At 55.0% G+C, this 15,912-nt stretch overlaps 4 protein-coding genes across 4 annotated transcripts; 1 reads left to right on the forward strand and 3 right to left on the reverse strand.

Annotated features, from left to right (window-relative positions):
* Nucleotides 1-4,334, forward strand: MYCGRDRAFT_109711 (uncharacterized protein; the record flags this gene model as incomplete). The annotated part of the gene is made up of 8 exons (XM_003851295.1): nt 1-70; nt 131-316; nt 471-641; nt 979-1,526; nt 1,586-1,706; nt 2,339-2,506; nt 2,564-2,640; nt 2,706-4,334. 8 exons carry the CDS (start codon nt 1-3, stop codon nt 4,332-4,334), a joined length of 2,970 nt encoding a protein of 989 aa, XP_003851343.1.
* A 784-nt stretch (nt 4,335-5,118) lies between these two features.
* MYCGRDRAFT_93641 (uncharacterized protein) lies at nt 5,119-6,711 on the reverse strand (the record flags this gene model as incomplete). The annotated part of the gene is made up of 4 exons (XM_003851939.1): nt 5,119-5,589; nt 5,640-5,897; nt 5,952-6,317; nt 6,367-6,711. 4 exons carry the CDS (start codon nt 6,709-6,711, stop codon nt 5,119-5,121), a joined length of 1,440 nt encoding a protein of 479 aa, XP_003851987.1.
* Nucleotides 6,712-12,076: 5,365 nt separating this feature from the next.
* MYCGRDRAFT_72728 (amino oxidase) lies at nt 12,077-13,588 on the reverse strand (the record flags this gene model as incomplete). The annotated part of the gene is made up of 2 exons (XM_003851938.1): nt 12,077-13,318; nt 13,385-13,588. The coding sequence occupies 2 exons, from the start codon at nt 13,586-13,588 to the stop codon at nt 12,077-12,079; spliced, it is 1,446 nt and encodes a 481-aa protein (XP_003851986.1).
* Nucleotides 13,589-14,238: 650 nt separating this feature from the next.
* On the reverse strand, nt 14,239-15,446 carry MYCGRDRAFT_72733 (uncharacterized protein; the record flags this gene model as incomplete). The annotated part of the gene is made up of 3 exons (XM_003851937.1): nt 14,239-14,924; nt 14,979-15,202; nt 15,263-15,446. The coding sequence occupies 3 exons, from the start codon at nt 15,376-15,378 to the stop codon at nt 14,239-14,241; spliced, it is 1,026 nt and encodes a 341-aa protein (XP_003851985.1).
* Nucleotides 15,447-15,912: the final 466 nt, after the last annotated feature.

Below are 15,912 nucleotides of genomic sequence, written 5' to 3' on the forward strand. Positions count from 1 at the left end.
ATGGGGCCAAAGAGGCGCAGCATCGGCCAACCGGCTAGTCTGGGCGAGAGATTGAACAGATGGTCAGAGAGTATGAATACACGCTCCTCAGCTGGAGTTGAAATGTGATTGCTAACTTCAATAGACCCAGATCAGGACCCAGAACTGTCCGCCGCCGCCAAGGACGCATTCGAGAAGTCCCGGGACTCATACAAATTCGACTTCGCCGCTCCCGGAACTCAGAAACGCCGCCAGCAAAACTTGGAAGAATTCACCGCGTACATCGTTGGGATGGCGAAGATGGCTGGCCAGGAGATAAGCGATGAGAAGCTCTGGGGTGAGTCTATCTGTGGTCGTGTACTTCCTCCACCTCCAAGCTCTCGACAGAAGCTGCCCACAGCGGCCAACGTCGTGGAAAGACAGCAAGCACAACGGGAGGCCCTGGTTGATTACCTTGTGGTTGCAATCGCTGACACCTTTATCTTCATCAGGCAGTGATGTGGTCGAGGCCAACCTTCGCGCGTATATCCGAATGTGCGCCAAAGAGATTGCCCCTCGCTCTTACAAGTCCGCCTCCATCAAGTTCAGCACTCTCATCCAGCGTCGACAGTCCATGATTTTTTGGATCAACAAGAAGTGCGCCGACGACGTTTCGCGCAAAGGTGAGTTGATTACACCATCCACCTCCGTTTCGCAACCATCTCGCACGATCACTCTGCATCCAAGCCGCTTCGCGCGAACATCGTCCTACATCGTGCTGCTACCTTTCGAGATTGCCTTCTTCGAAGGGGCTTGTGGTCGTGAGGAGTCATATCACCTGACTGGAGTTCACCTCCATCTCTGCCTTCGCGGCTCTGCCTCTTTCTATACCGTTCCTCCATCTCAGACAACCACTCTCCCTCCATGCCGCTGTCCTCCAAGTCAACATTCCACGTAACTTCGATTCCATCGAGATCGCCTTCGTCTTCTGTGCTCGAGGCGTGAGCTAACATCACGCAGACCTCTGGAACGCATCGCAAGAGGCTCTCCACCACGCCTATCGGGCCGAAAACATGGCCATGGTGACGGAAGAGAAGATCTACCTCACCAAGCTCGACATGATCAATCTCCTCGAGCATGACCAGTACACATCGTACAACGCGGAGAATGCGCAACAACAGCATATCGCGTGGCTACTCGCCTACGTCTGTGGCGTTCGTCCGGGCACGATCGGAGCGGCCAAATTCTACGGCAACCAGTGCCTTACGTGGGGTGATGTTCATGTGAAGCGAGTTGGTCCTAACAACTTCTCAGCGAAGGTCTTGTTCAAGTACTTGAAGGGCTATCGCAACGAGAACCTCAAGCCTCTCCGCTTCACCTGTGCTGGTCCTCGATTCGCTGAGGATGTCGCGTACTCTCTTGGCCACCGCTTGTTGGCACTGGCGTTGCGACGCGGTCTTCTTCAAGACTACAACACGGTGGAAGAACTTTGCAACGATGACAAAGTCAACATCACTTTCAAGCCCGAAGCTCGCGACTTGCCGATCGTGTTTGCAAGCTCGCCCAAGGTAAGTTCGTCACCCTTGCTGCATCCACATCGAAAGCTAACGATAGCGGCGTGAAACAGGGCCTCGAGCTGCAAAAGCGTCCAGCAGCGTCCAATGCTATCTCCAATTACATGCAGCGCGCTTGCCTCTCGTTCGGACTCCCTGCTGGTATTACGCTGTATGCCTGGCGTCGCTCTGCAGGTGAGTCTTCTCCACTTCCCGTTCACTCAAACTTCCTTTCCACCGCTTCCTACAAAACTGCACCATTCCCTTCCACCACAGACCTTCAGAAACACCGTCGACGTGCGAGTGCACATCGCACCCCATCTCTGCCGCTGCATGAAAAACCACGCTGTTCCATCCCACCACAGACCTTCAGAAACACAGTCGACGTGCGAGAGCACATCGCACCCCATCTCTGCCGCTGCATGAAAAACCACGCTGTTCCATCCCACCACAGACCTTCAGAAACACAGTCGACGTGCGAGAGCACATCGCACCCCATCTCTGCCGCTGCATGCACAACCACGCTGTTCCATCCCACTACAGACCTTCACAAACACCGTCGACGTGCGAGAGCACATCGCATCCCATCCCCACCGCTGCATGCCAAACCATACCATTGCCTCGCACCACAGACTCTCGAAGTCAATGGCGTCATGCGAGACCTTTTTCCATGATCTGCTTCTGTCCGTTGATGCAGCGCGCTTCTCACCTTTCTTTCATCGTCTGGCTCAAGATCTCCTCGGCGATTCTCATTTCTATCTATCCCTGCCGCCTCACATTCGCATTGACGCTTTCACAAGCTTTCGAGATGTACTGATACCGAATAGGAACGAATTTCAAAGACGCCATCAATGCCGACGCAGCGAGAGGCCTTCTAGGCCATGAAATGCAATCTCGCACGTTCGAGACATCGTACGATCAAGCCTCTGTTGCTGTCGACGTGACCAGCATTGCAATGGGCAGGGATCGAGCAACGGTCGAGGAACTGATCGACAGTACGTTCGCTGCGCATTGAACGTGGATCTGTATCGCCCTTGACTGACGAATTCCAGGTGTTTGCATCAATCGTATCGAGCGTGCCACGAGAAACAAGGATGTGTGGATCAAGCGGTACATTCAAGATGACGAGGTGAGTTTTCTTCGACGAACGCTTCCGTTCCTTTCACGCTTGAACGTTCCACTGACTTGTTCCAGGCATATCAGCAAGCCAGCAAAGACGAACAACGCGCAAGCCTTGCCGCCGCAGGATCTCCGGACAATGAGACTCTGCAAGAAACCGCCAATACCGCTGCCCGCAATCTTCACAACATCCGTCGGAGCCTGCGAATTCAGGGCGCACTTGCCTTTCAGAAGGTTGAGCTCGACACGGTCGCCAAGAACTTGACATTCGAAGAGATCGAGCGCCGTACTCGGGATGCGAAGGAGCCTGGCCGTCTGCAAAAATTGCTCACCGAGGTCGCCGACGAAGCCCGAGCGAACGCGGCTATTCGAGGTGAGGCGCTTCGCACGGCTGCTGCCGCAGCTCGCAAGGAGAACTCGAATACGGACGCCGAAGTCTTGCAGGACGATTACGAGGTGTCCGATCTGGCAGATATCCGAGCCAATGCCCGAGCCGCTGCCGAAGGAGAGCTTCTCGACGAAGAAGACGCCAGCTCGATCGAAGTGCCAGGATTCCAGTCCAGGCCAGCGGAGGATTCCGAGGAGAAGGCACCTGATCATGAAGTAGTAGCTATCTCGGCTGCCGGTAAGGCACTTCTGGATCTCATGTGCAACCAGGAGGATCTCTTCACTGGTACCATGACCTGTCGTTTGTGCGAGGCCGACGAGACCGTTCCTGAATTGGAGTCGATGGATGATGATGATGATGATGATGATGGCGCAGGCGGTGATGGTGATGTCGGCGACGGCGATGGCGATGGCGCCGATGCCAACGAGTCTCAAGCAGCTACTGGAGCATCGACAGCCACAACGGCCAAGTCCAAGGGCAAAGGCAAGGGAAAGGCCAAGGCCGAGGAACCCAAGAAGGCCAAGAAGGTGTCTCCTGCAAACTACAAGGGAAAATTGTGGAAGGCCGGGAAGCTGAAACAGCACCTTGGCCAGGAATTCCACACTCCGAGGAACAAGTTCCTGCGCATGTACAGGGACTCCAACACCAAGTGCCCGTTCGAAGAGAGTTGCGAGTATGTCGGCACGGGATCGGCTCTCTTGAAGCATGCCCACGAGAAGGTCACGCAGTCGGACGAGCATCTCCTCGGCGCCGCTCGCGCTGGTCTCTTCAGCCGCGAATTCGATCCGAAGCTCGAGCGCACCAGTGCCGTCAAGACAACCAAGAAGAAGGACACTGGAGACATCGGATACGTCGCACCCGTCGACCCGGAATCTGTGCCAGACAGCGATCTCATCCATCCGCGAAACCTGACAGCTACGGGCGATCTGGAAGTCACCGAAACCTCGAAAGACAAGTCCAAGGCGATCCTCCGTCTGCCAACCAACGACAAATTGACCCACACTGCTCTGTGGAAGCAACACGAAGAAGGCATCCATGGCGCTGTTGCAGACATTCTCCAGCAACAGAGAGCTTTCATCGCCGGCGCCGCCGATGCGGCTCTACGCCAGCACAATGTGATGCCCGACGAGACAGGTGGTACTTCTGGGAAGGCATACGTGAGCAAGTCGAGGCTCAGAACGATTGCGGTCCTGCGTCAGCGCCTCGAGGATCTCAACTTCCAGTGGGCTGACAGCATCGACGACGCTGTCAACGCGGCTGATGATGCGGTGGACGATGAGAATGAGACTGGTGGGGCTGAGGTTGGAGCGGAGTGAGGGGTTGATGTGGTGCCGGACAAGAACTGGTCTTGGAGACGAGTGGGCATGGGTGCGCTGACGGCTGTTTAACGATTTCGTTTGTGTTTCATTGGACTGGATAGACTCTTACACACATCTCGAATGAAATTTTGACGACACTTGATAGGGCAATGCCGCCAATCGAAGTCATGTCGTGGCTCAAGTAGTACATCCATCCCTCCGCTCAAAGTGCAACACTCCAAACCCGACTAATCAGGCCCACCTCGTGCGGTGCATATCACACGACGGCGTAGAGACACATTGCCGACAGGACCGTGAGAGCAACGATGTCAATGTACATCACACGACAGCGTAGAGACACATTGCCGACAGGACCATGAGAGCAACGATCCTAATGCACGTCTCCCCAATACTCCTCGCAACTTTCACCGTACAGGTATCGCTCGGTTGGCTTGGGTGGTGCAGTTACGGCGGAAGCACGGAGGTATATAGCTCCATCAAGAACATCGTTGATCTCTGGCCCGCCTTTCGCGCGGAGCTCCATGGTGAAGAGAAGGTGCATCGGATACAAAGATCTCTTGCATTGCAGGACGAACTTTCAAAACATGAACGTGCACCAGATTGGGGAACACCTCTTTAGTATTCATGATGCGATATTCTACATGCCAGATGTTGCTACCCGTCTGCCATTTCCGCCATTTCCAGCTCCATTTTCAGTAAACATGATCTCATGAGTGCTACTCCCGTCAACGACATCTTCCGTCCATATCAAGCCCCGCCGTGTGAAGCATGGCAAAAGGCCTCACTCAGACGTCTTCTGCCTGCTGGTGTCGTGCTCCTCCTCCTCGTCCTCGTCATCACTGACGACACGGCGGCGCTTGCTACGACGCGAACCCTCGTTGAGAGAAGATGGAACGGCAGGGGCGGACTGGTTGCCACCGCGAGCTCCACCACGCCCACCACGGCTGCCACGCCCACCACGACTGCCACGCCCACCACGGCTGCCACGCCCGCCACGGCTACCAGGCCCACCACGACCACGACCACGACCAAGCCCGCCGCGAGAGCCAGAGCCAACACTAGCCGGAGCGACGGCGGCATCGATGCTACCCTCCAAGGACACGTCGTCATCAAGACTCTGAGTCGTGGAGGCAACACTGCCAGCGACAGAACCACGAGCGTTGGCACGCTCGACCACAGCTTGCTGCTTGCAAAGAGTCACGAAGAGGCGAGGGAACTGATCCTCGGTGAACTGTTGGATCTCGGTATCGAACTGTTTCTTTTGTCAGCAAAGACCTCCAACGTAAAGGAACATATACGAACCTGCTTAGCTTGACCCTCGTCGTTGTGGTACGACTTCGACCCATCCCAGCTCAGCACGAAGTCGATGAAGACTTGAGCCTCGTCGACAATGTTGGCGGTAGTACGCTTGCGGAGCTTGTTGCCAGCATTCTCGAATGCATCGAGAAGAGGTAAGTACACACTCTGAGCGCCCGAATCGGCTGCAAGATCGGTGATGGCTTCGCTCTGATCGCCCAGCAAGGTGTTGCCGGTGACGTTCTTGGCTTTCTTGACCTCAACCTACCGTGGATGTCAGCGAATGAGTCAAATACATCGGCGCACAAACGAACTTACCTTCATGGTCTCAAAGACGACGTCCGCGAGGATGCCATACTGCGCCTGCTGGCAGTTGCTGACTTCGTTGGGCAGGACACCGGCGGATGGCCACATATCCCAGTCACGGGTGAGGCGGAATGTCTTCGGCACCGTCCAAGCGGATGGGATGGGATGAATGTCGGTGTTGTCAGTGTTCGGCTCGAGATCGGGCTGGTCGTCGATGTCCATCAGAGAGTCGCCATCGTCCCCAGCAGGAGAGCCAGTCCCAGCAGGAGAGCCGATCGGAGTCGAGGCTTGCGAGCCAGCGTCAGAATCATCCTGGTTGGCGGGATGCTTCTTGTTGAAGGTCGCGTGAGCCTTGGCAGCCTTCTTGTTTGAGAGATACTGAAGTACGGTAAGCATTTCGCTAGGCTCGAGGGGTAAAGCGACTTACCATCAATCGCGTGAAGGCCGTGTCAGCCACACAATCGGCTTGTTGGTCAGCTGCGTGAACGACGACGCCAGAAGTCTCCGCATCCTCCTTGTCGGGCCAGAAGGCGGCCTGCGAGATGCGATAACCAGCCTCACACTCCTCCGGCTTCGGCACATTGAACTGCTGCCACTTGTTCGCGAACTCATCCCACAAATCAGAGGTCATGAGGGCGACGTAGAGGTTCTTCACCTCGATGCCGTAGAAGTTGCCTTTCATCGAGTTGTTGGGATCGGCTTTCTCCTTGCAGACCGGGAAAGGCTTGTCGGGGTTGTGCTTCGAGAGGGCTCGAAGAGCGTTGTTGGCCATGGTGGTAGTATCACCGCTGGTGATCTTGAACGACGACATGATTGGAGTAGCTCTCGAGTGCAGGTAGGCAAGACGATGGGATGGTACGATTTTGACGAGCGTGGTGGGAACGTGTGGTAGTGAGAGCGATTGTTTGAAATCTGGAAGGATCTCGAGTGCAGGTAGGCAAGACGATGGGATGGTACGATTTTGATGAGCGTGGTGGGAACGTATGGTAGTGAGAGCGATTTTTTTTTGGAATCTGGAAGGTATTGGGGATTGGAGAATTGGGGGAAGAGCTTGGGAAAAGATTCAGAGAAGGTCAGATGGGAGCAAGAGGAGCCCACAGAAGCACGACCTCCTGATGTTTTCAACGGACATCAGCCTGCAGCTGTCAGTAGCCAATGCATCGCGATGTGGATTCCACAAACAGACGGTAAGCCAGTCGAAAGGCACATTGGAGGCCACATCATCCATTGCCCTGGTCTTGCAGGAAGCCGACATGCACATTGAGGCCAAACGACGAGAACAGTGCAGCGGGCAGCCCTGGTAAACGGAATGCGATTGATGTGAGCAATGTACCACGGCACCCTGCTCTTTCAAATATCCGTCGGGCAGAGCCGAACGAGCGATTGCACAGGACCGATTTGAGTGTCCATCCCAGAGGAGGACAAGGCACAAGCCCTGACTGAGATGAATTCTGCCAATGACAGAGTATGAAGGCTACGACCATGTAGACAGGCACAAGAAGTATGGCGCAAAGCATGGCCTGGTGACCCAATCTTTCCACAACTGCAGCACAGCTTGACTCAACGATAGCGTCCCGTTCCCGGCGTACGACCGAGATGAGAAGGAGGTGGAGTGCACGCTGATGACGGGACATCGAACCATGCAGCATCGGGCTGAAGGTGAGAAGCCGTTGATCGCGTTTGTCGACTGCCAAACGAATCGATTGAGAGACGACCAATCTCTACGTAATTCGATGGTACGCAATTGTCCGCTAGGAAGCAATCGCCATCTCGATGCGAACAATATGGCCGTACTCCAGCTGAGATCAAGGGCCACGATGTTGCTGCTTGTTCGAGACGAAGGCCGTTTCTACTGAGCGTTTGGCGATCGAAAGTTCTGGGTCACGTGTGCCAACGCAACGTCAGATCTGCACGGCGGTTGTGACACCTGACAAGCACACTGCCGGGAATGGCGTTTGCAGAAGCAGGCCGCGCGAACTTGCACAATCGCTGACAAAACCAATGGTCCGATGCATCCAAACGATGTGCTTGACTGAGCAAGAAGCTGTTCTTGCTTGCAAGGTCGCATCAAGTGCCACGTCGTGCTGCCTGAAGATCGCCGAGGAGAACGTCAGCCATGAAGGGACATTGCTGGGATTGCCGCTTAGCCTGCTTTCGTCGTTTGCAACGGACGGGCCGCCACCGAAGCGAGAGTCAGCCTCAAAAGAACGGCAGTATCGCACTGCCGGGATGCGGGTGACACCGGAGATGAATCCGTGACTCAATTTCTGATACGTCGATAGCATAGGCAGGGTAGCAATGCGAGCGTTTCCAGGGCAGAATCACAGCATATGCCGATGTTTCCGGAGATCCGAGCTTCGTGATATGAGCGAATGTTCATCAATGTGCGCAAGCGCAACGCACTCCTGATGCATTGCTTATCCGTAGTCTTCGCCGGGCATTCGCTTTGGCCTGAATCCGCATTCGGAGGTAGTGCACTTCCACAGCATTAGAGATTTGTTGCAACCATGTGGTATCTTGCTCTTTGATCGTGAAACAGTGCCCCGTCTAGCGCTGCTTGCCGTTCTGTAGTGCACTTTCGCGGTCCATCCCACTCTCCTCGTCAGGAGCTCGGAGCACTGGGATCCAGAAGCAGGAAGGATGCCATCGCGAACGTGATACAGTCAGATAAGAGGGTTCGCAGTGACTCGGTCGTGGGTGGGCGGCCGTCGGTATCTCCACCAACGAGCTCTGCTACTCCTGCGGCCGAACGTCGAAGTCATGTCTCTCCAGAGTCCTCGCCAGCTCCCGCCTCCTTCTCTCAAGCATCCAAGGTCTGTCTCGTCGTAATGTTCGCCCGCCAGCAGTGCTTCACCTCTTGGTCAGATCCTTGCTTCTGCGTAGTCTCCACCACCCAGCACTGAAAAGACCAGCCAATTGGGGACGGCGGCCGCTACAACGGCAGGAAGCACTCTCAGCAATGTGCCAAATCTCGCCCTCACCCAGCACGTTGTTCCCGTCGGTGGGTGACAGCGGGAAGCGTTCTCTGCAATGCGCCAAATCTTGCCCTCACCCTCACCCAGCACCTCGTCCTCCGTGGCGACAACAACGGGAAGCACCCTCTGCAATGTGCCAGATCTCGCCTCCGCCCTCACCCAGCACGTCGTCCTGCGCGGTGACCACGGCGACGTCAGGAAGCTCCATCGACAACATGCTACATCTCATCGTGTCCAGAAGCGCGGTAGCAATGAGTCACTTTTCGTCCGTGTGAAGCCCGAAAAATCTCCTGTGCAATCTGCCATGTCTCACTCTCGCCCAGCCAGTGAAGACCGGCGCCAGCAGGTGTGCCATATCTCGTCTTCACCGAGAGCATTGTTTCCAATGGTGGGGGCGTCGGCATCGGCAATGGTAGCCAGCACCGGAAGACGGCAGGTTATGTCTCCTTCTACCACCTAGATGTCGAGGATGTGCCATGCATCGCCCTCGGCCACAGCAGGTTTTGCGACGGCGAGACCTCCTTCTCTGATAGGCCATGTCTCGTTGCTACACAGCCAGCCAGCCAGACTAGATGAGCTTGCCGGGCAACATGCATATAGCCTGAATAGACCGGCATGCCAAGTGACATGTACGGCCATTTAAGCTGGCATGTCAGCGTACCTGTACGCCTGTGTGAGCTGGCGTGCCGACGAACTGTCCACGTGAACAAGCTGGCATACCACCGTAGCTGTCCGTCCAGATAAGCGGGCATGTCAATTGACCTGTACGCCCGAAAGGGCTGGCATGATGCCAACATAGCTGTCCGCGGAAATAAGCTGGCAGACCGACGTCCATGTATCCGTACGTGTACGGCTGGCAGCGCAAGTGACTCGATTTCCGCTCTCCGGAATGGCAACAAGGAAGACACTACCAGTTATCGGAGTGGCGGCTCAGTCGCTGGACCGTTCCGAGAGAGCGTGGGTATAGTCGTCCGGTATGCCTAGATCTCCCCCTCAATCGGAGCATGGTTCGTCGGCGGTGATGGTTGCAAAGGAATCGCCAGCAAGCTGACATATCTCACCCAGGACATCTTCTGCGGCGTCCGTATCTCGCCTCCATCCAGCCAGGAGGAGCCGTCGGCGTTGTGTGGTATCTTGTCCTCAGGGGGAGCATCATCTCCACTCCAGCGGCGGCGGGCAACACGCCTTGTCTCACCCTCACCCAGCACCGCCAGCGACACGCTGTATCTCGTCTTCACCCGGCACGTCTTGCGATGTGCCATATCTCGTCTTCACCCGGCACGTCTTGCAATGTGCCATATCTCCCCTGCACCCGGCACGTCTTGCAATGTGCCATATCTCCCCTTCACCCGGCACTTGCAGCGACACGGTGTATCTCACCCTCACCCAGTATTTCCAGCGACACGACGCACGTCGCCCTCACCCAGCACCTCCCACATGCCATATCTCCCCTTCACCCAGCACCTCTTGCAATGTGCCATATCTCGCCTTCACCCAGCAGACACCGTCTCTTTCTGCGACATCCCGCCTTGGTCCAACTAATCGAGGTGCATTTGACAACGCGCTGTGGGAGTGGCGGAGAGTGAGCTCGGGTCACAGCATTCTTCGGAGGTGGCTGTCGGCGTTCTTTCGATCTGGAAGTCGGTCGAGGCATGACTGCGAAGTCGGTCGAGGCATGATTTTGAAGCCAGCGCGTTCGGATGCATGACTTTGAAGCCAGCGCGTTCGCATGTGCGCATTCGCATGTCGCTTCTCGTCTCGTCGTTGTTGCCATGATTGTGTTCGTATGCAGAAGGGCGTCGCATTCGTGGGGATCCGGTCACGCATTACGGGGAGGCACCTTGCCGTCGGGAAAACTGCTGGTCATTGCTTTTGCTTTGCACTCACCAAATTCGACGCGTTGCGCGACACGCGACGAGGACTTTGCCCACGCATCTCTCGGTGGACCATCACCAACATGATGAGCGATTGCCTTGACATATACCAGACATACATCCCATGTCGAGTGTACTGCAAGTCAAAGGATCCAGATGTTAGTGAAGGAATTCGCCTGGCAGCGGGCCTTTTGCCTCCGGCGGCCACTGCGTGGAGCTTTTCTTTTGCGCCTGCGGCGGGCTTTGTATGAGTGTGAAAGTGAACATATCGCCTGGCAGCGGGCCTTTAATGCCTCCGGCGGCCACTGCGTGGTGCTTTTTTGTTGCGCCTGCGGCGGGCGTAGAGTGTTAAGAGTGTTTTGGTGTGCTGACGCTAAGAAATCCACTAATCCGAAAACGGGATCTGCACCAATCTCTACCCCTCTATGCGAACCATTCTTGTGAAATGGTCCGACGTAGTACGAACTTTCCGGGTGTTGCATTCGACGCGGCGTCGACTGATAGTATGTTGCATGACTGTTTGGCATCCAAATAACGTCAGAAAACCGACAAAGCCCGGCTGCGCCGTGCTTTGCCGGTTTCCTGGCTGAATGTCCGCGGTTCGATCCCGCGTTGGGAGACTCTTTTTGCCCTCGTGGAGCATCTTTTGGCTTCTTAGGATCATGTTTTGTGCCCTCTGAATCCAATTTTATGGTCCTGGATCGATTTTGGGCGGACCCCTTTCGAAGGGCGATGACGATGTTGAAACGGATTTTCGCGCCGTGTCTCCCGGACAGCACGAAGGCCTGACCTCGATCCCCCTTTTGTACGTGGTCGCATTCGAGTTCAACGACAATAGTACAAGTTGTGATTAAAAACCCGCAATTCGTCAGCAACTTCCTATTTAGGGAATTTCCCGCCGAGCCCCACTTCAAGGAATAAGTTTGCCGTCTCAGACTTACGCACTCGTGACAGTGTCTGCGCAGAGATATCTGACGAGGCGCACAAACGTGAGACCACGTTTGCTGCAACATATGTTATCGTTGCACATCGCAGTACAAACTGTGTAAAATGTCTTTCGTTGCCATCCAGATCCAACTCGATGGCGGATCAATCAAAACTCTGCTTCTGCGTCGATATCACTGATTGTGCTGAAATATTTGACCGCATTCAAATTGAAACGCTTCGACCTAGTCTACAGAGTACAAACGGAAAACCTATAATACATGCGTGAAATACCCGCCTCTCCTTGAGACATAACATGCCCCCGCAAGAACAGACGGAGTTCCTGACACTTCGCCTTCTTTTCTCAAGACCCTGCCTCAAGATCAGCCACCAAGCGAGGCAAAAGCCACTGATCATTGAACCCCCACAACGTCGTCGAATACTGTCCTCCCCAAGCACGACCCGTGAACCAGGTACTCCTCCCACCCTGAAGCGCCGTCAGATTTCCATAGAATCCGTCTCGGACCTTATCCTCGGGAACGTGAAAGGACGTCGTTCGGTGGGCGGAAAAGGCTTTGATATCCAAATGGTCCACAGGTCCATCTCCACGCACATCCTCGGTGATTTCCTCATACGTGTCAACAATAAGCTGTCTGGCCAAGTCCTCGGTGTACGTCTCCGTTCCGGTAGCCAAGACCCGAAAATTGTTGTCCCCAGAATATTGGAACCGGACCACGAACGGCGGCGTGGGAAATACGGTGTAGTTCTCCGGCACGGCTCCGGAAGCAATGTTGACGAGGGATCCGTTGACGGGGAGCGCAGGACCGGAGACGATACCGCAGTATATATTGTCAGGAGCCCATGTGCTGAAGATTTCTTCTTCGTTGGGAGAGAGATCGAGGAGTGGGAGGTTGTCGTCGGTGAGTGCGATGGAGACCAGAAGTTTCCGTGCGCGGATCAATGTTTGTTCGCCGTGTGCGTCGGAAACCAAGACTTGGACTCCATCGTCTGATCGACGAGTCGAGATGATTGTCGCGTCGTACAAGACGTCGGAGGACAAGAGAGCGCCGATGCGGTCGTACAGTTCCTGATTACTCCCGCTTTCTGGAACCCAGCTCGCGAGTTCTCCCAAGAAAGCTCTGGTCAGAACGGCGGGCAACTCCTGTAGGATGTCCAGCAGTGGAGCTGTGCTTATATCGCCCAATCCCCAGCCGGTACCTTCGAAAATGAGCGGCAATGCAGCTTCCAGCTTGTAGGTCTCCGCTATGGTCTTGAAGGGAAGCAAAAGCTCCGCGGGGATATCAGGAGGCGAGGGAAAGTTCACAAAGGAGGGAAATGTGATGTTCTCGTACTTTTCCGCGAGGGTGAGGTAGCTTTTCAGTGCTGCTACGAAGGCAGGCGGCTGGGGATCATGGTACAGTGGGAGGGGATCGCCAGTGAGGAAGTCGATGTAGGTTGTGTTGATAGGGTGATACATTGTCTTGACCAGAGTGATGTTGAATCGTGCAAAGAAACCTTTGGCGCCGCCATATTCCGTGTAGGACTCGACGCCGTAATCAAAGGGTTTGCCAGAGATGGAGTCGATGTATGTCTCGACGTGACCGCCCTGTGCGGATCTGGCATTAGCATGTTGTTGTTGAGAGACCAATGCAACTATGGGAGAGAGACATACCAAGTTACACTGCTTCTCGATCACAACAACAGTTTTGTTGTAATCCTCCCGAAGCCGCACAGCAGCTTGAGCGCCCGATCCGCCTCCTCCGAATATGACTACATCTTTGTCGATGACGTGAGAACAGTTCTCGGTCCATCCATTGTCGGCGGATACCGCAGTAACGAGGCTCGATAGAAGAATGGAGAAGATGGCGCCGACCATTGCAAGGCTCCGTTTGATGTCCATCGCGTGCATGCAGTGCGCGCAATTGTCATTGGGATGCAGATGTCAGCGGAGTGGCACGAGAAGGTAGATGTTGTGATGAGGTCGACGGTCGCTTATCACATCATTAGCAGGCCCTTGGATCCTCGCACGGATTTTCGGTGTTTGCGCAACCGTCCCATCCCCTGTAAACCAAAGTTACCAAACACGAGGCTTCCCCGGGAACAAGGGTTGACGACAAGTGCCTTCCAGTGGGATTATTAGAAGCCATGCTTCTGAGCATCGATTAATTGCTGCAATTTCCGGCGCGAGTATCGCTCGCACCGGGTAGAAGCAGAGCAAGGAAACCGTTTCTTCCCTGTACGATATTCATTTGCTCGTCACTGCCCGCCGCCTCATCCGACGACATTCGAGCATCACCGGGACGAAAGCTCGGAGTTTCTGGCTTCATTTTGCGACAGCCTCAACCCGACCGATATTTCGCTTCGATTACCCTGTACCAGATGCCGATGATGCCAATCTTACCTCGTTGAATGAGACTGAACCAGAGGAAGGAGAGCTCAGTCGAAATCCAAGAGGATGAGTGCCTAAAGAAGATAAGTCCTTGACCAAATTTTCGACACTACCGCGTGATATTGAGCCTCCGACGTTCAACCACTGACGCCCTCGGTATCGCTGATCTTGTAGATATACTTGACCGCACTGGCAGTACCATCCTTGAGCCGCTCCAGCCCAGTCTGCACGCCTCCCAGGCCGCCGGGAATCACTTCCTGAGGCTGAGCCTTGAACCACCCCTCTTGCAGTCCGCGCGTGATCAGCCTGGAGTACACATACGCCAGATCCTTCTGCTGGTCGTGAGATTGTCCAACATTCGTCTGGCTCTGCTGTACACTCTTAGGAATGTCCGAATAATCCGCACCTGGCAGAACCAGTGTGATCTTGCCATTCGGCTCCAACACCTTGCAGATGTTTTGGAAACTGCCCTTTTCGCTGACGGCGTCGTAAGCGTAGTTCAGCTTGCTTCCTTTGAGTGCCGATTTTATGCCTTCCACCACGGCCTCGTCTCCTTTTCGATAGTCGATGATCGTGTCTCCCTTTGAACGATCGATGAGCTTCTCGACGTGATCCTGCGCTCGGCCGGAAATGCAGATCAGTGGGTGGATGTTGGCCTTTGCGGCGAATTGGAGGACGTAACTCCCGACAGCGCTGCTGGCTCCGTAGACGACCAGTGGGATAGGCTCAGTTGCAGGTGTGAAGACGTTTGGTAGGGCGAGTCTGTCGCTGGCGAAGAGGCCAATCGCAGCGGTAAGGGCAGCCAGCGGGATAGCCGCTCCCTCTGTTCAATGGTATCAGAGTTGTGTCCTAGATCATGCTTGCATCTTTGACATACCCTCGAAGCTGGTCTTCTCTGGGAGGAAGAAGGTGGTATGGTCCCAGGCCACGCTGTACTCCGCCCAGCCTCCACCAGGCTGGAGCATCTGATGGAATGCAGCCACTCTATCGCCCTTTTTGAACTCCGTGACCTCGGATCCCACCTCATGCACGACTCCGGCAATGTCGTCGCCCTGGTTGACGTTCTGCATCTGCGGCATCCATTCGGCGATCTTCCAGTCTCTGTGATGGTGGCATAACGATCAGCCCGCTGTAGACGCATGCCATATCTCATCATCTTACTTTGGATTGCATCCTGCAAAGACGGTCTTGATGATGACCTGGCGAGGCTCTGGTTTGGGAATGTCGCTGTCCCGGATGGTGACCTTTGGGCCAACAGATACGACTGCTTCCTTCATGGTGATTGATGCTGCGTCTCGCGCGCTGTCTTGTGTCGACTTCCTTTTGCGTTAGTGGTGTAAGAATGGTATACTCAGGAGGGATGTGGAGCAAGAAATGTGTGAGAGAAGAGAAAGATACTTGGCCAGTCTGTCTTGCTGGAAAGTCGACACACTTCTGCCGACTCGACCTTGGAATGACATGGAAAGGACGATGATGCCATTGCCGAATGGAGGTGGAGCTCAGAGCTCGATGGATTAGTAAAGGTCGTGGTGCGGGAGAAGAGCGTGCTGCGGGAGAGCAGAGGCCGAGAGCTTTCACACCGCGTGAAGGACGTCAGCCGAAGATTCGCCGGCTGCTATACAGGCGTTGCAGCGCCTGATGACGGTTCCTGACATCTGATGCTTGACGTACTGCGCTGTACGCTTTGAACCCTGCAGTCAGAAATACCGATACGATCCATCAAGGCCAACGACCGCGCCGGACACATTCTCTCCCATGTCGCCGGCCAGGAACAGAGTCACATTTGCAATGTCGTATAGCCGTGGTTCCGG

Source organism: Zymoseptoria tritici, chromosome 6 (genome assembly GCF_000219625.1).
Source record: "Zymoseptoria tritici IPO323 chromosome 6, whole genome shotgun sequence".
Taxonomy (NCBI): Eukaryota; Fungi; Ascomycota; class Dothideomycetes; order Mycosphaerellales; family Mycosphaerellaceae; genus Zymoseptoria; species Zymoseptoria tritici.